The sequence below is a fragment of the Dunckerocampus dactyliophorus genome, chromosome 10 (assembly GCF_027744805.1).
Source record: "Dunckerocampus dactyliophorus isolate RoL2022-P2 chromosome 10, RoL_Ddac_1.1, whole genome shotgun sequence".
Classification (NCBI taxonomy): domain Eukaryota; kingdom Metazoa; phylum Chordata; class Actinopteri; order Syngnathiformes; family Syngnathidae; genus Dunckerocampus; species Dunckerocampus dactyliophorus.
This window is the reverse complement of record NC_072828.1, coordinates 9457911-9479894: the sequence shown is the minus strand read 5'-3', so window position 1 is coordinate 9479894 and position 21984 is coordinate 9457911. Positions and strand designations below refer to the sequence as shown.

Below are 21984 nucleotides of genomic sequence, written 5' to 3'. Positions count from 1 at the left end.
TAGATCAGACATACACTCAGTTGAACCTTGGATGATTTTCAGTGTTTGCTGCTCCCTAGTGGTCAATTTATGGAATCACAGGACTTTATTTGATTTCTGTTATTTTCAATCCTCTGCAGATAGGTCAGAGGTCTTCGGGGGCGGGGCTGGGGGTGTGTGTTGACTTATTGAGTGATTAATGTTCCAGCACAAGTTGTTCTGTCAGAACTCATCCAGACTGAGGACCAGATGGACTCCAAGGTGCTCTTCGTCACTTTGACTCTTTGTTGTGAGTCCAAGTCCTGCGTCAAGAATTGGTATCTGACACATACCAGTCATTAGTCTGTGTATTCTTAACAATGTTTGTGAAGTTTTCCACGGCTAATGTCTTTGTGACAAACAAGAACAAGAACACATCCAACTGAAGTCCCAATGAAAGAACTGCTGACTTTGTTTGATTGACAGGGGGGTCAGCTGCAGGCAGGTCCACATGGACGGGTAAGTCACTGTCAATCATTCTGTACTCTCTGTTCCTACCTGCCTACCTATCTATCCATCTATCAGTATGTAAAGTGGCATATAACCAGGTCTACATCCTGATCTAGACCCAGGTCTGTAACTAGTTTGTGTATGTGTGCTGCTGTGCTCAGACAAGCCCTGGATCATTGTCAGTAGTTCAGACATAGAGGTGGGGGAGGAGGTGGAGGTTTGTTGCACGCTGCCAATCGACTACAGAGGAGGCGAGTGTCGTCTCTACAGAGGAGACTCTCGTTTCCCCTTCAGACTGAAGACGGCGCTGGGATTCATCTGCGTCTTTCGCTTGTCATCCAGCGTCCTTCTAGGTCCGCAGCCGGTCGGCAGCGTGGTGTCGCTGCGGTGCGACTACCAGCTGCAACAGTACACGTCCGTGTCTAGCGACGGCGCTAGTGTTGTCGTTTGGGGTGAGTCCACACAAGGTCTAGAATGCTATTTGTTTTGTCACTTTGCAGTGTTGTCATCATCAGTGAGTTCCAAGAGGAGTCCATGTCGTTCGTGCCTTCCTCTGGTCCTGGTTTTGACAGGTTCTTGACTTCTCCAGGCACAAGTCCCAGTCCCAAGCTGTCAGTCAGCAATCAAGTCATCTCTGCAGAGGACACTGTGGAGGTCATCTGCTCGCCGCCACGCCCATCAGTCTACAAATGTCACTTTTACAGAGACCAGGACCGCATTGCTGAGGGCCCCTGCCGACGTAACCTGACGGGCAGCCAACTGGCCGTCTGGGCAAAACCCGCCGTACTACTTCCTGTCAACCTGACCTGCCGCTACCGGCCCGATAAAGACCTTAACTTTCGCTCTGATGCTAGCAACAACAACATGCTGTTTGTAGTCGGTAATGTAGTGCTGATGCCCATGCTGCTAAAGCTAATAATGCTAATGATGGCTCTTTGATCTTGTCTGTTCTGAGTTGCAGACGCCGCACGGGCATCGTCCTCACTGGATTGCAAAGTTCCGGTCAACTCAGGGCAGCTTGCGGCATTTCGAGGCCTCAGCTGGACTTATGCAAGCGGCAGTGGGACAAAGGTCAGAGTTCACGGGACAGACAGTGGCATTCAGCTCAACGCTACGTGTGACCACGCAAAACCATAAAAAGCTGTGATGATAACTGACTGATCACAATAAAATACTATTAAATATCATTGACCAAGGCCTAATAAACAATATTCACTCATTCCTACGGTGTTGCCATGGTGACCAACAATGCACGACTTCAGCTTGTTTCATTTGTTCATGTCAAAGAGATACACACTCACACACATACACGCGCTTGCACAATGACAGATGCATGTCGGGAGGAGGAGTCTGTGAGGCGCAAGTGTCACCGCCTTGCTTCCTGGACATACACTACAGTTCCCAGCATGCACCGCGCCTTTTCTTCCCTCCCTCCCCCCTTTCTTCCTTCCTTCCTTCCTTCCTGCCTGCTGCCGTCCAACCGAAAGATGTCGAGCAGACGCCGCGGCCCGAAGACTCCGAAGCGAACCTGAACAGAACCATCTTCCAGCAGAATGGCGGCACCGCGGCGGCTTGCGGGGCGGAAGCCTAGCTCAGCGTCTCTTGCTCGGCCTTGAAGCACACACAAGCACCGCTGGAGCTTCGGAGTACTGAACTGAACTGAACTGAACTGAACTGAACCGAGTCGAGCTGAGCCTCCGTGCCGCCAGTGATGGCCAGCAGCTTGCAGGACTGAAGCGTCCCTGAAAGCAGACCTGATCCACGTCCACCATCAGGTGAGCCTAGCACACATGTGGTCTGGTTGGGAGCCTTGTTAGCAGACCGGAAGTGCTAACAGTACGGGTGAAATTGATGGTCGTCAGCTGACACATGACGTCACAAGTCCAGTGGGTGGATCCAGGTTTGTATTTTTCCCCCCTAAATTCTAAATTAATAACATCCTGTGTGCATGAGACACACTTCCTGTTTACACTTCTGATTGCTCACCCGGATTCATCAAATCAGTTGGCTCTAATCCAGATTCGATCCAGGTTTGGTCACCCTAATGGAAAATCTGATCTGTGTTTGCAGCGTCATGGAGCGGTCCGGAAGCATTCAACTGGACATTCCGGACTTCAGTAATTCAGTTCTGTCCCACCTGAACCAGCTACGAGCCCAAGGGCGCTTGTGCGACATCGTGGTCCACGTTCAGGGTCAGAGCTTCCGGGCCCACAAGGTGGTACTGGCTGCTAGCTCGCCATATTTCCGGGACCACATGGCCCTGAGCCAGATGAGCACAGTGTCGCTGACAGTGATCCGGAACCCTTCAGTATTCGAGCAGCTGCTGGGATTCTGCTACACAGGTCGTCTGAGCCTGCAGCTGTGTGACATCATCAGCTACCTGACAGCCGCTAGCTTCCTGCAAATGCAGGACGTCATCGACCGCTGCACGCACATCCTGGAAGGAATCCACCTCAAGATCAGTGTGGCCGACCCAGACCAGCGGCCCGCAGATCAGGATGCAGTGTCGCCACGCCCCCGAACCCTGGAGGCACCGGTCAGAGGAGCCCGTCACGCCGGGCCGCCACCACTTGGATCGAGCACTGAGGCCACCAGCCCCGGCGAGGAGACACTCAGCCCGACAGTGGGACCTGGAGGGTTGGAGCAACCCGGCGCCTCAGTCAGCCGGGCCGCCAAAGAGCCCATCCTTCGCATCAACCGGGCGGGCCAGTGGTACATGGAGACTGGCGGTGAGGTGGACGAGGGCACCATTGTGGATGGAATCAGGATCAAGACCGAGCGGACGGAGCAGTGGATTGGAACAGGCCGCGACCGGGAGGATGCAGGCCTGGCTGAGGGGGGCAGTGCCATGATCATTGATGTGTCGGGACACAGCACACTGGTGCCAGGAAGTTGTGTCGTACGACCGTCCAGCAGTGTCGGCGATGCTGACAGGTGAGAGACACCTTTGGGCCTCGTGAGCCCACACTGCTCCTGACCGCCTGACACAGTGCGTGTGTGTGTGTGTGTGTGCCAGGTTCAGCCCCACAGGGAGCGTCCTCGTCCTTGCTGACCATCAGAGAGCGAAGAGTGAATCTCCAAGCAGAACCGATGACCCGGGACACGCCAGCTCCCAGGTTAATTGACTTTGAGATGACTTCGGTATTCTGTAGAATTCCAACGTCAAACTTGAAGCTTGCTTGTAGAGTGCTGACCTCCCATCAGCTGATCAATAAGCGCATGTATAGGTATTATGTTTACCATTAACATTGATGAGTTGAATGAAAGACTGACGTTTCTGGACGAGCATGGGTTCCGACCAAGTGTTTTTTATTTTCAGGGGGAGGAGCCGGTGGCCTACGAGGACTACGTGAGGGATCAGGCGGGCGACCGCTGGTTCCGCTACAACCCGAGGCTAACATGCATCTACTGCTGCAAGTCCTTCAACCAAAAAGGAAGCCTGGACCGCCACATGCGCCTGCATATGGGCATCACACCCTTTGTGTGCCGCCTGTGCGGGAAGAAGTACACGCGCAAGGACCAGCTGGAATACCACATCCGGAAGCACACGGGCAACAAGCCCTTCACGTGCCGCCTGTGCGCTAAGAGCTTCCCTTTCCAGGCCATCCTCAACCAGCACCTGCGCAAGAACCATCCGGGCCACGACACCCACAGCGCCTCACCTGAGACCACCACCGCCTCCCTTACATCCCGGGGGGGCCCCAGTGATGACGCCTCTCCTGGCGAGGACGAGTCCGAAGGCGGCGGCGGGAGTGGGGCGGCGTACGCCGAGGGTCCCCACGCATCGGTCTCCACCACGGGGCCCGACTGAGACGGTTGGCGCCAGCCACGATATGGCGTCCTCATGTTTATTTTATCTGACACCACCTTAGCCAATCACATCCTTCCTTTCTGCCTCCTGACAATCAGCCTGCCTGACGCTCCCGAACGCACCAAATCAATTCAGTGATTTCATTTGAGGCGAATGCGTCGACCCACGGCGTAAACCTTAAGATTTTAACTTATAGATCGTTGTCGTCGTAAGATTTGACAGCCAAACTTACATCACGTGACCTCCTTCAGGCGTACTCAGACCTGTACCGGAACCGCCAATGGTCCCTCCGGATTTGGTCTTTGAAGCATCGTCACACCGCAGCAAAGAATCGTTGAGTTCGGGTCTCAACGGACAAACCTCAGATAAGCTAAGCAGCTCAGTTACCTCTCGTCACCACGCAATACACCACCGGGGGGCGCTTCATCCTCAAATTTTCATTTGTTTCTTTTTTTCTTGGTTCTGACTTCCTGGATCAGAATGAAAAAGCAAAGAGGCGACATAGTCGGTCAAAGACAAAGATGAAAAACAAAAATTGCTCGAAATACAAGTTCTTATATTTTTTAATGTGTGTCACTAACAACAGCGCTAATATTAAAAATAATCCCTTATGATCAAATCGAGCAAACCACTCACTGGCTAGAACACAGCTAGTCAGTGCTAACGAACAAAATGTTGTAGTCTCATGAACTCTGATCAACGGGTGCACTTATGGAGGTGCCACAAGTAATGGACCCAGGACTCGTGTTGACAGAGAAGAGAATATACCCAAGGTCAAAGTTCACCTGCTACCACATCAAAGATGGCCTCCAAACAACTTGAGCACTTAAGTTTTGGTAAAAGAAACAAACAAAAACACCATGACGACTCGCGTGTGAACCGCATTCTTGTTTTTTATGCAAACCTCTCCAGTCTCCCATCAGGTAGACCAGGACTCCCGCACGTAGCAGCAAGCTAACGCTAGCAAACCTTACTTGTACAAAACCACATCACCTCAACCTGACTGGCTGAGCCACGCAGGGCCCGCCTCTTCACGACACTTTACCTCACCTGGTCCCGGTCCGAGTCCACACCACCTGTCAGAATCGGATCTGAATTGATCAAACGAGAACGAGAATGCTGATTTATGAACAGCAGCAACCATCGTTCTCGAATGTTCTCTGATCACGTCTTTCAGGTTCTACCACCAAGACTTGGACTCCTCTTCTTCTGTGGTACCTCACTTCATTATCCTCTGACCTCTGACCTTCATGGTGGCTTTTACTCATCTCCTGAAGGTCACAGACTAAAAAAAAAACAAAAAAAAACTGGTTTAACCTGCTGAAGGATCGATGAGGAACATTCTTAATAAGCAGGAAGTGAAAGTGTGATGTCACGCGCTAATGTTGGGGGTGGGGCAGGGAGCAGAGCCAAACGTCAACTGCTTCTTTCACTCGAGAAAATAAAAACCTGACTTAAAGTGTTCGTTCGCCACTTTTTTGTAACAATGGACTACGACTTGACTAACAGGAGGCTCGAAGACGTAGTGGGCGTTTCCAAAGTAGCTAGCATGTACAACCCCTGGCAAAAGTTATGGAATCACCGGTCCCGGCAGATGTTCATTCAGTTGTTTAATTTTGTAGAAAAAAAGCAGATCACAGACATGATGCAAAATGAAAGTCATTTCAAATGGCAATTTTCTGGCTTTAAGAAACAAAGAAATTAAGAAAACAGAATGTTAGTCAGTAACAGTTGCTTTTTTTTTTTTTGACCAAGCAGAGGGGAACAAAATGATGGAATCATGAAAAACACTTCAACACACCTCTAATACTTTGTTGCACCACGTTTGGCTTTTATAGCAGCTTACAGTCTCTGAGGCATGGACTCAGATTGTGAGTGGCAGACCGTACTCTTCATCAGCCTGGCGCCATCTTTGTCTGAGTGCTGTTGCCAGATCAGCTTTGTGGTTCCGCCACAGATTTTCAATTGAATTGAGATCCGGACTATTTGCAGGCCATAACGTTACCTTGTGTGCCTTTTTTTTTTTTTTTTTTTTTTTTTTTTTTTTTTTTTTTGCTCTACGGCAAGATGCATTATCATCTTGAAAAATGATTCCATCATTCCCAAACATCCTTTCAATTGATGGGATAAGAAAAGTGTCCAAAATGTCAACGTAAACTTGTGCGTTCATTGAAGATGTAATGACCGCCATCTCCTCAGTGCCTTTACCTGACATGCAGCTGATATGCGATTCATCACTGAAAAATGACTTTCATCCAGTCATCCACAGTCCATCATTGCTTTTCCTTAGCCCGTTGTTTTTTTCTGTTTAGGTGTTAATGATGGCTTTCATTTAGTTTTCCTGTATGTAAATTCCATTTCCTTTAGGCGCTTTCTTACAGTTCGGTCACAGACGTTGACTCCACCAGGTTCCTCCCATTTGTTCCTCGTTTGTTTTGCCGTGCATTTTCTGTTTTCAAGACATAGTGCTTTAAGCTGTCTGTCCTGACACTTTGATATCTTCCTTGGTCTACCAGCATGCTTGCCTTTAACAACCTTCCCGTGTCACGTCTTTTGCAACATTGTGTTACCTTCTTTAAGAGGTTTGATAATCCTCTCCTTTGTTTCAAGTGACATCTCTCGCAAATGTTACCTGATGTAGGTGTTAGTTCTGGGAATGAAAATTTACAGGGTGATTCCATAATTTTTTCCCTCTGCTTGGTCTAGAAAGTAACTGCTACTGACCACCACCATTTTTTTTCTTAATTTCTTCTAGTGTTTCTTGAAGCCAGAACGTTGCCATTTGTAATGACTTTAGTTTTGTGTCATGTCTGCGATTTGTCTTTTTTTTTCTCTACAAAATTAAACAACTGATTGAACATCCTCCGAGACTGGTGATTCCATTATTTTTGGGGTTGTAGCGTCCAGCGCTCAGTCATTGTTAGCTTGGGGGGCATGACCTTCTAGAAATCTCTTATGCTGAGATGAATCCATGATAAGTGTTTGAGTCACATCAAATGACTTTATTGTGACTGTCAAATATTTCAGTCTCGTGACTGATGAAGGTTTTGAGCAACAGGGTCAAAGATGACAGGGGTCGGCCATACGGCCCATAAAGAGCAGCGTGTTAATGGATGACTCCCGTATGAAGAGCAAAAAGGGACGACTGGCCATGAAGATCTCCCGATTCAAGTTGATGGAGCGACCGACGGCCACCACGGCAGTAGCGGCAGCTGCCTCGCTGCCTTCCTCGTTGACCTGCAGAGAGACAAGCGGTCATGACCCCCCCTCGCGTTAGACACCACCATGTGACATACCTCCAGGAAGGCTTTATGGAAGGCGTCCGAGATGTAAACACCATCGCTGTCGTCCTCCAACATGCCTGATGAGAAAAAGGAGAACCACACTGCCGGAGCCATTCTAGAACTGTCCCAGCGGTCACTCTCGTGAGCGCTCCCAACCCCCACCTGGCAGGCTGGCCTGGTCTGGACTGAACAGGTGTGTCAGGCCCAGGTTCTGCAGCTTCTCCTTGAGGCGCACCCCGTCCTCGACTCGGAAGCGAGGGACGTGAACGGACACGCTGGTCTCCTCCAACTTGTCCAACCAGCCGCTCAGTGTGGGCAGGTCAAGCCCCGCCTCCACCTACAGAGCAGCAACGACACCGGGCCACGTGAGAGTGGCAAGGGGCGCAACCAAAAGTTGTCACTTCAGTACCTGCGTGAGGGTGGCATCCGGGCCCGGCAGCACCATCACCATGGTGATGTCGCGGCCACGGTACGGCATCTCCAGCAGTTGGACGCGTTCTTGAGGCAGACGGGCATATCGGAACTTGTTCTCCTGGAACATCATGTGGACAGAACATGTGCGAGAGGCATCCACGTGGAAGTCCGCCACGTAGACATTGTCCTTGTCAAACTTCTTCTCCCATTGACCCTGAGGAACGGCCGCAACACTCGCTTAGCATCGCGTAACATAGATAATGATCTTCTGCGGAACGTTTTCCTTTCAGATACCTTGAAGTAGATGGTGTTGACCAGGACCAGAACCGTGTTGGCGTCTATGGCCCCCGGCGGCAGCGTGTCCTGGATGCGGTTTTCGGTCTTGTTGGCGACCCACTGGTTGATGGTTTGGCGGGATTGTTCCGGGTGGTCCTGTATCACAGACGCGAGCACGAGTGAAACCCCGGATGGGTTCTGAAGAATGCAGCGTGCAAGTGTGGGAACCCACCCTGAAGTTGAGCGGCAGCAGCTTGGCGCCGTAAACAGCCTCACTGATGTTCTGGTAAGTTGTGTTGAAGCGCAGCGACTTGTCCCCGAAGAGTCGGTTGGCGGCGATCAAGTCAGTGGTGGCGTCCTTCTTCCTGTACAAACGACAGTTGAGCTTGGCAAAGAAGAAGTGCACTTGGTCCGACGTCTTCTCCTTGATGGAATCGAACTCGAACACCTGTGCACACAGATCGTGCAAAATGACACTCGTGCTGGCTCACTAGCGCAGTAACGAGTGATCATTGACCTTCATGATCTGCTGCAGCGTGCGCTCGCAAGCGCCCAGTTTGGTCATGGCAAATGCGGTGGACACGCTGAGGGGGGACATGAAGATGTTGCTGTCTGCGCTCCTACTGAGTGCCAACTGCTGGTAGAGGGAAAGAGCGAAGCGTCCGTTGGCCTTTGACAGTTCCCACACTCGCGGGTTTGTTGACTCGGGAACCGGCTCGTCCGTTGGCTCCTCTGGGGCGTCGGCATCGGGCCTGCGGTAGACACAGCGCGGCTCTAGGGGGAGGTCTTTGGGTTTGGCGACGCAGATGTCTAAGTCGGGGGAGCCCGAGACCAGCGTCAAGAGGCTCAGAAGCAACAGCCAATCAGAAGATGCCATCCTGTGAAGAGGCCAATCAGAGCCCAGACCAGTGTTGTGACGCTCAGACACGTGTAACAGCGTGCTTAATTGTTAACAGGTTCAATAACATTTATTAATGTGTTTGACCTTTACAGGTCAGAGGTCACCTGGTAACAAAGCAGGAATGGTGTATTCATGTGAGTACAAACATTTGCAAAAATAACCTATAAACTGCGATTGGCTGGCGACCAGTCCAAGGTGGCTCCAGCATACCCCCATGACGCTAGTGAAGGCCAAGCGGCATAGAAAATGCATGGATTGATAACCTATATAATCAATAATATAGTCTACAACAGTGATCCCCAACCCCCGGGCCGTGGCCGTGGGTCATTTGGTACCGGACCGCACAGAAAGAAAAAATAACTTCAATGATGTTTTATTTTGAAAAGTGGCCGGATTCTCTCTGTTACATCCAGCTCACTTGACGCATGTCCACTGTGCGTGTGCTTACTTTCTCTCGCCGCACAGATAGACTACTACTGTATTTTTACCATTTTTCTTTCACCTCATATTTGGTCTCAAATGCTGATACTATGTGGGAATGCATAAAGGTAATTTTTGTTTACTTATTGAGTGCTAATGTGCACATTTGTCTCAAGTTAATTCATGCTAGCACACTGCCTTTTACTGCACACGTCAAACAGCGATGTAACAATGATGGGTCGGCATTCAGATGTTGTTCATGTCTTTTCCAAAATACATAATAAATAAGATAAATTAGATCGCTATAATGTACGCACCCCCTGCCCCCCGCCCCCGGTCCGCGGGAGATTTGTGGACCACTGGTCTAGAACACGGTCCTCAACTTAAAAAAAACGTTGTTTATTTAAAAAAAAAAAAAAAAACCTGTCTAATTTAATTCTTTTATTCATTCATTTTCTCCGCCCCAGGGGTATGCTGGAGCCCATCCCACCTGCACCATGGACAACCATTCAGACTGACTTTCATACCTATGGACAATTTAGAGTCTCCAATTAACCTAACATGCATGTTTCTGGAATGTGGGAGGAAAGCAAAGTGCCCGGGGAGAACACGCAAACCCCACGCAGAGATGCCCAAACAAAGATACGAACCCACATCTTCCAGATCTTCCGTGTGGCCAACATGTTAACCACTAGGCTACCGTGCAGCCTAAATGCTTTCATATTAATAAGAATCTCTGATGTCACTGGGGTCAAAGTTGGTACATGAAGAGAAACTACATTACGTTACGTTAACAAGTTTGCTTCCCAGCCCAACGAGGACAATGGCAAGACGAGAATGCCAAATTCCACCCAAATTATTCCATGCTAATTCGTCAAATCCTTGTGTGTTGTGTGCGGAGATGATCGTTATCATTTTAGATTTAAAAACAATTATCCAGAACTTTCCTGAGTGCCAATTTCTTGTGTAGTTATTTCAACGGAGACGACCAGAGAGTAATCACTGTATCTGTTTTATACAGTGTTTTCATGTAATATTTAGCTTTTATAAATTTTTTTATGTATCGCTACAGGACAATGGTACTGTACTGTATTAGATTACTAGGATTGACAGCAACAAGGCGCTCATTGGGCTCAAAACGTTTGTGCCGCTGCTTTAGAATGTAGCACAAATGTTCACATTTAAAGATGCAGGAAACTCCTCAATAACAATAGCAAAAAAGGTCCAAACAAGAATGTGGACTTGACATATCATATTGTTGATTAACTTTGATTTGTGACAAAGTGAACAATCCATTGAAAAATGTCTTACCTGAGCAGACACTGGGACGACAATGTGTGTGTGTGTGTGTGTGTGTGTGTGTGGACTGAAGGTCAGTGACCTGCAGTGTCCAAACATCACTCCAACCTTTGACCTCATTTGATGGTGTTATTAGCCTTTGACTCCCACATTTTGAAAGTATCAAACCACTTCCTGTGAGGTTTGGTCAAAACAGGAAGTTTGTCAGGAGCCACAAGGGGGCACTGTCATTACGCAACCCGTACCGAAAAGCAATCAGTTCTACGCATGTGCAGAACGAGTCTACATCTGCTCGGCCTATTTTTCGTCAGTTGATTTTTTTTTTTTTTTTTGTTTAGTTTTTTTAGAGCTGTGCACATGCTCATTTTAAATGATTTAAGTCAACAACTTTACAGTCAAAACATATCAGGGCAATAAACGTACAATAATTATGAAGAAAATAAATGACAAGGCAATAGAAAGAAGAGGAATATACATAATAAAGTATAGATCAAGAAAAAAAATCATAAAGTTCCATTTTAGGCACAGCGCTAGGGGTTTTCCATGAGCCTAAGGTCCTCTAGCATCTGGAGTTTCACAGCAGTCTTTCTTTTTAAAAGAAGCGGCACACTTCTTTGTGGAAGGCCATTACGTCGATCGTGAAGGTAGTTTGGGTCGATCGCATAGACGTCACATTGTAGACGTCATATGACATCAGTCAGCTGACATTACGCTCCCCTCCTGATTCGCTCTTGCTGCCCCGTGGCCAGTGGCGGAGCCAAACAATTTTCATTGGGGTGGCCAAGGTGAGAGCATTACTGATATGAGGTGGCAAGAAGTTGATACCTGAATTGTCGAGATGGCCAGTGGTGTGGCCGGAGAGTGATCGGGGTGGCCACCCCGTAGCTCCGCCGCTGCTTTTGGACCATCTATTAGAGCTGAGCAGTGTGCCAAGGACATGTTTGCCCACTCATGCTGCTACAGAGAGCTTCCAACATCAACAGATTCATATGCTGAATCACGCTTCAGAATTTAAGTCAAAGTCAACATAGTGAGACAACTTGACCGAAACCGACCAAAGTAATCATGGAAAACTTACCTACCGCTTGCAGTTCATGCAAGACGCGGTTTTATTGATAGCTCCTCCACAAAATAGGCAGCTCGATTCTGTTGTGTGCTGCAGTGAAATGCGCCCAAGCGGAAATGACAGTTAGGCTGAACTAATGTTCTGCACCACAGAGCCGCGTTTTGTCAAAATTGTGCCCCAGCCGGGAGGGTGACCAAGCGTGGTCAGTACCCGCCGCAATGGTGAACAAAACGTCTCAAACTACATGCAGAGATGTAACTTTCATCTTTGTTATTCCGATTATGGATAAAGTAACTCAGCGATAAAATACTTATATATGTAACAAACGTTATCCATTCACTTGTTGCGACTAGTTATGTAGAAAAAAAAGTGAATTGTTTGAGGGGTTTGCATCATGAACTCCACTATAGAAATGCATGTTTTTCTACTCTTCCCTTTCTTAAACTATTATTTCATGATGAAATGGAAAATGTGCCAGTTGTTGAAAGCTTTTTAATATGTTGCCTTGACTTCGGCTGCATTGACGTTTGCATAATAATTTTCATTTCTTGTATATCAGGAATGTTTGTATGTGTCTGACGAACGCCATGTAACTATTTTGGCTCACATATTACTTACTTATGTACACAACCTTTAAGGAATTATGTGTAATTCTCTTTATTGCCATATTGAATTGAATTGTGAATTATGTGTGAATCTCCTCCCTGAGCTACCACCTTATTGTGGTTGGAGGAGTTTGCGTGTCCCGATGATCCTAGGAGCTAAGTTGTCAGGGGTTTTTATGCCCCTGGTAGGGTCTCCCACGACGAACAGGTGCTAGGTGAGGGACCAGACAAAGAGTAGCTCAATAGACCTCAATGATGATAAAAAACATTGGACCATGTTTTCCCTTGCCCGGACACGGGTCACCGGGGCCCCCCTCTGGAGCCAGGCCAGGAGGAGGGGCATGATGGCGAGTGTCTGGTGGCCGGGCCTACGCCCATGGGGCCTGGCCAGGCACAGCCCGAAGAGACGACATGGGTCCCCCCTCCAATGAGCTCACCACTCATGGGAGGAGCCAAAGGGGTTGGGTGCAGAGTGAACTGGGTGGCAGCCGAAGGCGGGGACCTTGGCGTTCCGATCCTCACCTACAGAAACTAGCTCTTGGGACAAGGAATGTCACCTCTCTGGTAGGGAAAGAGCCTGAGCTGGTACACAAGGTTGAGAAGTTCCAGCTCGATATAGTCGGATTCACCTCAAGGCACAGCAAGGGCTCTGGAACCAGTCCTCTCGAGAGGGGATGGACTTTGTTCTACTCTGGCGTTGCCAGCAGTGAGAGGTGACGGCAGTGGTGGCAGTTCTTGTTGTGACCCGGCTTGAGGCCTGTACGTTGGAGTTTAACCAGGTGAACGAGACGGTAGTTTCCCTCCGCCTTCAAGTGGGGGGACTGGTCCCAACTGTTGTTTGTGCTTATGCGCCAAACAGCAGTTCAGAATATCCACTCATGGCTCATGGGACTCCGGAAGCAGCTGACAGGTATCGGCAGGCCAAACGGTCTGCGGCTCTGGCAGTCGCTGAGGCAAAAATTCGGACATGGGAGGAGTTTGGAGAAGCCATGGAGAATGGCTTCCAGACGGCTTTGAAAAGATTCTGGACCACCATTCGGAGTCTCAGGAGGGGGGAAAAGTGCACAGTCAACACCATGTGTGGTGGGGATGGTAATCTGCTGACCTGGACTCGGGATGTTGTGGATCGGTGGAAAGAATACTTCGAAGAACTCCTCAATCCCACCGACACATCCTATGAGGAAGCATAGCCTGGGGACTCCACAGTGGGCTCTCTGGGGCTGAGGTTGTCAAAAAGCTCCTCGGTGGCAGGGCCCCGGGGGTGGATGAGATCTGCCCAGAGTTCCTTAAGGCCATGGATGCTGTAGGCGTGTCTTGGTTGACATGACTCTGCAGCATCGCGTGGACATCGGGGGCAGTACATCTGGATAGGCAGACCGGGGTGATGGTCCCCCTTTTTAAGAAGGTGGCTGCAGGATTGAGTCTCTGCTTCTTGCAGATGATGTGGTCCTGCTGACTTCATCGAGCCGTGAACTTCAACTTTCACTGGATCGGTTTGCAGCCGAGTGTGAAGCGGCTCGGATGAGAATCAGCACCTCCAAGTCCGAGTCTATGGTTCTCGCCCGGAAAAGGGTGGAGTTCCATCTCCGGGTCGGTGATGAGATCCTGCCCCAAGTGGAGGAGTTTAGGTACCTCGGGGTCTTGTTCACGAGTGAGGGAAGGATGGAGATGCGACCGGTCGATCTATGTTCCTACCCTGGGTAGTGACCGAAAGGACAAGATTGTGGGTACAAGTGGCCGAAATGAGTTTTCTCCGTAGGGTGACTGGGCTCTCCCTTAGAGATAGGGTGAGAATCACTGTCATCCGGGAGAGACTCGACGTAGAATCGCTACTCCTCCGCATTGAGAGGAGCCAGTGAGATGGCTTGGTCATCTGGTCAGGACGCCACCCGGATGCCTCCCTGGGGACGTGTTCATGGCAAGTCCGACCGGTAGAAGGCCTCGGGGATGACCCAGGACACGTTGGAGAGACTATGACTCCCAACTGGCCTGGGAACGCCTCGAGATCCGTCAGGAGGAGCTGGACGAAGTGGCTGAGGAGAGGAAAATCTGGGCCTCCCTGCTTGGGCTGCTGCCTCCGCGACCCGATCTCGGATAAGCGGTAGAAGATGGATGGATGGAATTGTTTGTGAATGACATAAAGTACACTGATTACCTGTAAACTTTGAAACTGTTAACGGGAAATATGAATCATTAGCATTTTAGTAGTTTAAAAGTTTACCAGTTAGATTTTATATATACAGTATGTTATATGTTTTATAGTAAGAGATCATGTTGACTTATAACTTGCATGCTGAAAGTGTGTGCACACCGATGTACAATGTAAATAAATACTTAAAGACAGTAAATATGTATTTTCTATATTTATAGTAGGAGGTAGATCTTTGGGACTTTTTAAAAGTAGCTCGCAGGCTGAAAAAGTGTGAGCACCCCTGATCTCAAGGATACAGGAGTTTTTTTGTTGTTGTCCTAAACAGAGAAATATCATCCATCCAACTTACTAGCAAATGCTTTTGTCTGTATTTTTTCTGTGGTGAAAATTTTTTTTCAATAATTTATGGAACCAAGAAAACAGGGCTTATAATTTATCCACTTGCACCATGGATATGATAAAAAAAAAAGAAAGATGATCTTGTAATTTCTCAAATAAGTTTTTTTGAGTGTGTGTGTGGCGGGGAGGGGGGGGGGGGTACGTCCGTATATTGCACATAAATATATATATATATTGCAAGTAAAAATCTTGTTGCCTGACATTTACGCCGACGGTTGATGTAGATTTCACATGCGTAGTAGTACAAATCATCAAGCTCAAAACGACTGCCGAAAAATAGGCCAACCGAACGTAACACGTGTTCTGCGCATGCATAGAACCGATTGGGTTTCCGATACGGATTGCGGAACGATAGTACACACAGAAAACAATTTGCCAGGAAACGTCCTGTTGTCATAATCAATGAACTTTATTTGTACAATCATAAATACTCGTTAAAATCATGTGACCAGCTGACACGGGGAAAGAATCGGGGTCAAAAGAGTTTGGGCAGCTGTCTGAGTCGGCTCAGGTCCAGAATGTTCCCCACTGACCCCTCCCTTTGCCGGCTATTGGCTTGGACTAAAGATGGCGGCAAGGCAGGGACATTCTCCTTGTCCTTGTTGATGCTGTCGACCAACAGCTGCATTTTGGGCCGCAGGTCTCTGATAAGTTGACTCTGAGGGGTGAGCTTTGGGTTGGTGCTTTTAGTCAGTAGCTGGCGTGGCAACGCTTTCATGATGTCCTCTTGATCCTCATCTTGTATCAGGCCACACCTCCCCATGAACTCCCTGGTGGCCATGGACATGTTGTTAGGCGACAGCAGGTCACTTGTCTTGTGAAATAGGGAAGAAGAAGGTGAGGAGGTGGGACTGAAGGAGGTGAGGACCGGCACGGAGGAGTTGCTTGCCATGGACAGCCTGCTGAGCTGCGTGTGGCTCTGGCAACGCAGGTGGACCTCCACGCAGCACACCGCCTCTGTCACCAGTGTGCTGGACAGACAAACCACACGCTCAGAGGTCATCAGCAACTGACCAATCACCTGATCTAACAATGATGTGATCGGGTGGTCATGTGACCTCAGTACCTTTTGTTGGCCACGCTTTGCTGGATTATGCCATCATCATCATCATCATCATCATCCTCCTCTTCCTGTCTGCTATCTGACTCCTGAAGACGACTCGTCAGCTGCGTCTGAGTACAAACACACCGTGTCACGTGTGCGGTGATGCGAGCGTGCTTAGACGGCGTGACGGCGCTCTCGTTACCATCAGGTTGCAGTAGAAGCTCTGTTGCCCGTCAGCTGACTCACCGCCACTCGCTGCCTCAAATGGTGCCTTCGGGTCGTCAACACTGAAACAAAAGAAGTCGACTCCGTCAGTGGGACACAAAGCGGTGGTCAATATGTTGCACACAGAGCATCAACATGGCTGCCAGTCTCACCTGTGATGGATGGAAGGGGGGCAAGGAGCCTCTCTGTTGGTGACATCTCTGTCCTCAGCTCCACCCACTGACCTGATTGTGGAACAGTCATGCGAGGCAGGAGAAGGGGAAGAGGAGGAAGGAGTGTGTGGTCTGTTAATAAAATTGGGAGGGTCCTGACGAGGAGAGGTCTGATTTCCCCAGAAGAGACTGGCACCTGAAATCAAGTGAAACCATAAAAATCGCTGTGCGAGATTACCAGTTAACCTGACCTGACAGGAGAGCCCTACCTGTTGCCACGGCGATACTGGTCATGGTCTTGGGGGTGTGTGCGTCCCCCTGAAGCTTCACCTGAGCCTCCAGTAGCATCTTGACCTGAACACATTCAAGAGACAACATTTTCATGGCCGCTGTAACCATAATGACAACCTACACAGCCCTGCACTTGTTGTCATGTCCGCCAGAGCGTCTTCTGCTCTCACAATCAGTGGACTGAAGCCGCTGCAAAGTCACTTTTATCTGTTTCAGGTTTCAGTCCGATACCTGGCCCCGCCCTAAAGAGCCAGTGAGGAGCAGGTAAGCAGGAGAAGCCCCCTTATGGACATTAGAGGCAGTGCAGCATTATGTCAGGTGGGGTGATAAATGGACCCGGCCATTAAAAAATTATCTGGAATTGCAAAACCGAATAGTTATTTCTATTTTATCGCTTTTTTATTTCCTGAATCCAAGTGGTAAGGAGACATGAGCAAGAAACGACTGAAGAAGAAGGAAGAAACGAATTGCAGTGCACCATCTAGTGCAACTAGAAAAGAAAGACAAGGCACTACCTGAGCCTGCAGGAGGCGGATCTGCTGATCGTTCTGGAGGAGAAGCTGGTAAGCGTCACATGGAGCCCCCCCTGCTTGTGGTCCATTCACACCACAGGGGCGGGCGAGCCAGGTGGGGGATGCAGGGTGAGGGAAGGGGGAGTCATCATTGTTCGGCACTGGAACAGGAAGGATGCCAGAACAGGACCCAGGACAGGGTTGGGGGGAGGCAGAGTCAGGCAAAGGAGGAGCAGCAGGGTGTTTGGAGGGGGGAGTAACAACGGGAAGCGCAGAAGTTTGGAGGGGGGGTTGAATCACAGATGGGAGCACCGGGGTGCAGTCATAGGTGTGTGGGGGGCAGCAGGTGCATGGCTGAGGGAGGTTAGGATTGGGGGTGCTATGGAGGTGGGGGGGAGGAGAAGTCGAGGTGGCATTTCCTTTGGGAGGGGGCGGGTTCTGGGCAGAGTCAGTGTCCTGAGACACATTGTGATTGGAGGTGAAACTGCTGTCAATCAACAGGGAAAGTTCAGGAACTGACGGCTGAACTTGTCGAGTCTGAAATGACAAAGATGGCTGCCAGAATGATGTCACTTTGGTCGCAAGCAAAATCTGCATGGGGTGCTGACCTTTGGACTCACCTGTTGAGCAGGAAGGTGTGGACTCGGTGAAGGTCGCGGTGAGGCATCTTCGTCCTCTACTCCTGAGTCATGGTCACTAACGGATAGCGCGGCAGTGGGCGGAGCTCCGCTGGTGAGCAGGAAGTTAAGAAGACCATGCAGATGGGAATGGGATCGATAAGGTCAGCTAAACAAAACTCCACCAACTCACCTGCTGAAGGAGGTCTGAGCGTGTCGAAACACTTGGATCTGTCTCACGTTGCGTTCTGGACTCAGCTCAAATTGTAAAGTCTGACCGTCTGCCGGTGCCACCTGCTTACCACACAAACACCTTCAAGGGGTAATTCAGATTTTTTTTGACATGAAGTTGTATGACATCCCCATCAGCAGTGATTTACCCCCCAGTTTGTCCCGTGAGCAGAGCTCTGGTTAGATTTCAGTGAGGAGGAACGTAGTTCCGGTTTGTTGCTGGGTTCACTTAAGTACAGAGTTTGCCAGAGCACATTGTGATACGAACAGGGAAAAAATAACGCAGAGCACTAAGAGCTCTGACTTTTTGTTAGCAAATGCATTACTCTTTTGAACGCATATTGTTTTGAGAGCTAAACTCTTTACTTAAGTGACCCCTGCGACTAACCAGAACTATGTTCCTCCTCACCAAAATCCGACCAGAACTCCGCTCACGGGACAAAGTGGGGAGTAAGTCACCGTTGATGCACAACACTGCTGATGGGGGTGTCATACAACTTCATGTCAAAAAATCCAAACTGTCCCTTTAAATCCTCAACGCTGTCCTCTCAAAGACATCTTTGGGACTAAACACACCTGGTAGAGTGTGATGTCTTGGGAGGCGCTGAGCAACTGGCAATGCGGTTGTCCACAACCAGTACCAGAATCAGAACCTCGGCACTGAAAGAACTGAGGGACTCGGTGGGTGGAGCCAAAGATGACAAGCAGGAAATACCCATTTTCTGACAGAACCCTGAAAAAAAAACATGTCATTGATGCATTATCTCACATCAACTACCTGTGTAGACACCCACCTGTCCTGGAGGGCGGAGCTCAAGAGGAACCTCAGACACCAGGCCCACACCTGAGGATTGTACACGTGGGTGACACCACTCAGCCAGCTGTCACATGACATCAGTAAAGATCAGACATCAACACAAGCGGTAACTCTTGACCAATCACATTTGCGATTGATCTACAAGTAGCAGCATGTCAAGTCACATGAATGTTTGTTTTTTTTAGTCGACTTACAGCCCGACCAGTGGCAGCTTGGAGGCTTTGGGGTCAGATTCCAGCAGCAACAGCAGCTTCCTTGTCTGATCCATGGTCAGAAACCTGCACACACACACATTATACATGACCACGTGTTCTACAGCGGCGACCAAGCCCAGTCGTCTCACCCTTGCTGGTGGCTACTGTGGGGTGGTGGCACCCGGCCCAAACTGGTCAGACTCCTGACCAGTGCCGTAGGGATGATGGGTATGGCTCGGACCGGATGCACGTCCAAGCTGATGGATGGACAGATGGATGACCAGCTGAGAGTGAAGACTGTGGCGTCAGCCTGCTGCTGGCAGCTGACGCGACCTTTGACCGTTATGAGCTGAGACAGACTGAGAGGCTGTCGGCTGCTCACGTAGCGCTGCAGCACCTGAGGGCGAGTCCACAAACACACGGGCAGAAAGAAGATCAGCTGACTGGAAAAAGTGTTCAGCTGACTGGAGTGTGCAGCGGTCGCCAGAGTACAGTGCATTGGGGGACATGCAAGCGCATGATATCTTATTGATGGACAGGACTTACAGAGAAGCAGCGATACAGCTCAGCCTCTGACTGGATGAGGTCATCAGATGTTTTCTGGAAGGAGAACAAACAAGGAACCTGGATGTCTCCTGGTAGCGGGGCAGCGGGAACGCGACCTGACACAGCAGCCTGGTCTCGACCTGGATCAAACCGGTCAAGGGTCACAGTGACACCCTCTTCATCTGCATGAGACAAGGCGATGGATGAGGACACAAGACACATGTTTGCACAAGTGTACCAAAGCTAAAGGCTAACATCTTGTTTTAGCATGCAAACTAAACCCATTTAAATCATGTGAGCATCCTGGTTCGTTTCCGTCTCTTGGTGGCGCTGGAGGTGGATTTGTACACTGAGGTGTTTGATGCTACATGTTAGCGGTGCTGCTAAGATAGCTTAAGACACATCACGTCACATAAGGCTGACGTGGAGAATGTGGTGCACCAGGTTCATGACTGTTTCTCAGCATGTCTGAGACGTTTGTGAGGCGGGTGTGGTCATGAAAGTTGACACGGTACGAAATCCTGTAGAATACCTGTAGAAACCTAGCAATCGCAGCCAGAGATTACACGCTAACATTTAAAAACAATTACCGTATTCAGCTTCTTATCACATGGGGCAAATTGCTAGGACACATTTGAACATTTGGATTCACACTGGTGATGGGCTGCATCTGCACCATCACACAAAATTCTGAGGTTGGTGACCTCTGACCTGCATCCACAGACAAGGAGCCCAGGAAGAAGCACGGGACATGTGACTTGTTGCAGTGGCGGGCGTGGCGCTGCGCCAAACGAAGAGCTTTCTCACGCAGGAGGATGCGAGGCATCCTACACGCACACAGAAACACACATGGTAATTCAGGAAAAGAGACACAATATATAAAGAGGTCTGTGTTAACCTGGGAGAGCACAGCTGGAGGTGGAGCTTTTCTCCCACAGGGCTGCCATCCCACAGAGCTGATCTGGATTTTGGGAAGCTCAGTGGTGTGAGGGACGTTCCTGCATGCCTACACGGAGACAATAACATGTCAACCTGAACAACAACTGTTGGTTACTTCTACAGTGACGCTAAAAAGGGAAGCTTGATCACAGCTGGTCATCCTACAACGTCAGCATGTACTAACAGTCACTCACCTTCCTCTCACATTCTCGGGACTGAAGACTTCCTGGAAAACACCAGCGGGCATATCCTGAAGGTTCACTGGGATGCTCATCATCAGATGAGGCAACGGCTACTTTCACACAATCGAGCCGCTGCTAACTGTAGCTAGCCGCATGAGCTTCTGGCTTCGTGCGTAAGCTTCGTACTCACCTGGGAAATAAGTCTAAATACAGTGACGTCATCGGCCTATGAGTTTGCAACGATTCTTTTTCTAATTTTAAATTCTGACAATCTGACCGTAAACAAACCTCAGTAACTATTAATAGTCTTTTGGGCGCTGTTTTCAGACTCCGCTCGCGGGTCACGCAGCAGCCAATAGGAAGCGCTGTTTCTTCTTCCCTTTTTCTTCTTTTTTTTTTTGTTTGTTTATGGCGGGTCGCAACCAACGTTTAGGTGCATACTGCCACCTACTGTACCGGAGTGTGTATCCTTACGGCGCGGCAGTGTTTCCAACTTGTCTCTAAATCAAACACTCTTAGCCACATTTTTCTGGTATTTGGGGACTTAACAGTGAAAGCATGTATACCCTTTTTCCACTGTGCCAGGTACTGAGCTTTTTTGGAGCTGGTTCTCAGAGTTTTGGTTTTCGATTGTCGTGGTTCCATATTTGGTTTGAACTGAAGCTTTTTTGGTTTAACTCTGGCTCCAAAAGATTGCTTGGCCGAGTGACCAAACCGTTTAGCAATGTTACAAAATTTTGAAATTTGTAAAATCAAGTCTGTGATTAATTCTATCTGATAAAGCATGACTTGAACTTTAATTGAATACATTATTCACTTCTCTACCCCAAATAAGTTGTATTTTTTAATTTAATGTTCACATCACAGTTTTTGGTGTAAATACTAGCCTGCTGTTAACGTTAGCATGCTAGCTTGCTATTGTCGAATGAATGAAAGCTTCACCACTCTCCCCTTCTCACTTGTGTGCATGGCAGCAAACTAGCTTCATTGTAAACCGATAGTCATGTAAGAAGTAACATTTATTGGGCAAATGTGTTCTGGTTTAATATGTTTTTAGCATTCTGACAGAAAACAATGGCGATGAGATGGCTCATCCTCCTCTCGCTACGAGCTCCCCACAAACCCAAAGCGTGCAACA

The 21984-nt window shown here is 49.0% G+C and overlaps 4 protein-coding genes across 8 annotated transcripts; 2 read left to right on the top strand and 2 right to left on the bottom strand.

The window, feature by feature from the left end:
- The first annotated feature begins 157 nt into the window (after positions 1-157).
- Positions 158-1659, top strand: LOC129188280 (uncharacterized). 2 transcript variants are annotated; one of them, XM_054788518.1, is made up of 5 exons: positions 158-268; positions 445-477; positions 630-920; positions 1058-1348; positions 1430-1659. In XM_054788518.1, the coding sequence occupies exons 1-5, from the start codon at positions 229-231 to the stop codon at positions 1603-1605; spliced, it is 831 nt and encodes a 276-aa protein (XP_054644493.1). In that variant the 5' UTR covers positions 158-228; the 3' UTR covers positions 1606-1659. The 2 variants fall into 2 exon arrangements, with proteins under 2 accessions (XP_054644493.1, XP_054644494.1); XM_054788519.1 differs by having other exon boundaries at positions 214-296; positions 811-920.
- Positions 1660-1773: 114 nt separating this feature from the next.
- zbtb37 (zinc finger and BTB domain containing 37) lies at positions 1774-7270 on the top strand. Of its 2 annotated transcripts, none has more exons than XM_054788500.1 (4): positions 1774-2243; positions 2539-3402; positions 3485-3584; positions 3788-7268. In XM_054788500.1, exons 2-4 carry the CDS (start codon positions 2543-2545, stop codon positions 4277-4279), a joined length of 1452 nt encoding a protein of 483 aa, XP_054644475.1. In that variant the 5' UTR covers positions 1774-2243; positions 2539-2542; the 3' UTR covers positions 4280-7268. The 2 variants fall into 2 exon arrangements, with proteins under 2 accessions (XP_054644475.1, XP_054644476.1); XM_054788501.1 differs by having other exon boundaries at positions 2231-2368; positions 3788-7270.
- Positions 6331-11004, bottom strand: serpinc1 (serpin peptidase inhibitor, clade C (antithrombin), member 1). The gene is made up of 8 exons (XM_054788502.1): positions 10886-11004; positions 8771-9131; positions 8486-8701; positions 8272-8409; positions 7973-8191; positions 7726-7900; positions 7576-7640; positions 6331-7516 (listed from the first exon to the last, which is right to left on the bottom strand). Exons 2-8 carry the CDS (start codon positions 9128-9130, stop codon positions 7340-7342), a joined length of 1350 nt encoding a protein of 449 aa, XP_054644477.1. The 5' UTR covers position 9131; positions 10886-11004; the 3' UTR covers positions 6331-7339.
- Positions 11005-15493: 4489 nt separating this feature from the next.
- Positions 15494-21210, bottom strand: stil (STIL centriolar assembly protein). 3 transcript variants are annotated; one of them, XM_054789733.1, is made up of 17 exons: positions 21135-21180; positions 20859-21049; positions 20624-20731; positions 20437-20552; positions 19726-19907; positions 19329-19576; positions 19180-19263; positions 18963-19049; positions 18745-18901; positions 18131-18231; positions 17929-18049; positions 17324-17857; positions 16787-16871; positions 16518-16713; positions 16343-16427; positions 16162-16268; positions 15494-16066 (listed from the first exon to the last, which is right to left on the bottom strand). In XM_054789733.1, exons 2-17 carry the CDS (start codon positions 20939-20941, stop codon positions 15571-15573), a joined length of 2790 nt encoding a protein of 929 aa, XP_054645708.1. In that variant the 5' UTR covers positions 20942-21049; positions 21135-21180; the 3' UTR covers positions 15494-15570. The 3 variants fall into 3 exon arrangements, with proteins under 3 accessions (XP_054645708.1, XP_054645706.1, XP_054645709.1); XM_054789731.1 differs by having other exon boundaries at positions 20859-21210; XM_054789734.1 differs by having other exon boundaries at positions 17941-18049; positions 20859-21210.
- Positions 21211-21984: the final 774 nt, after the last annotated feature.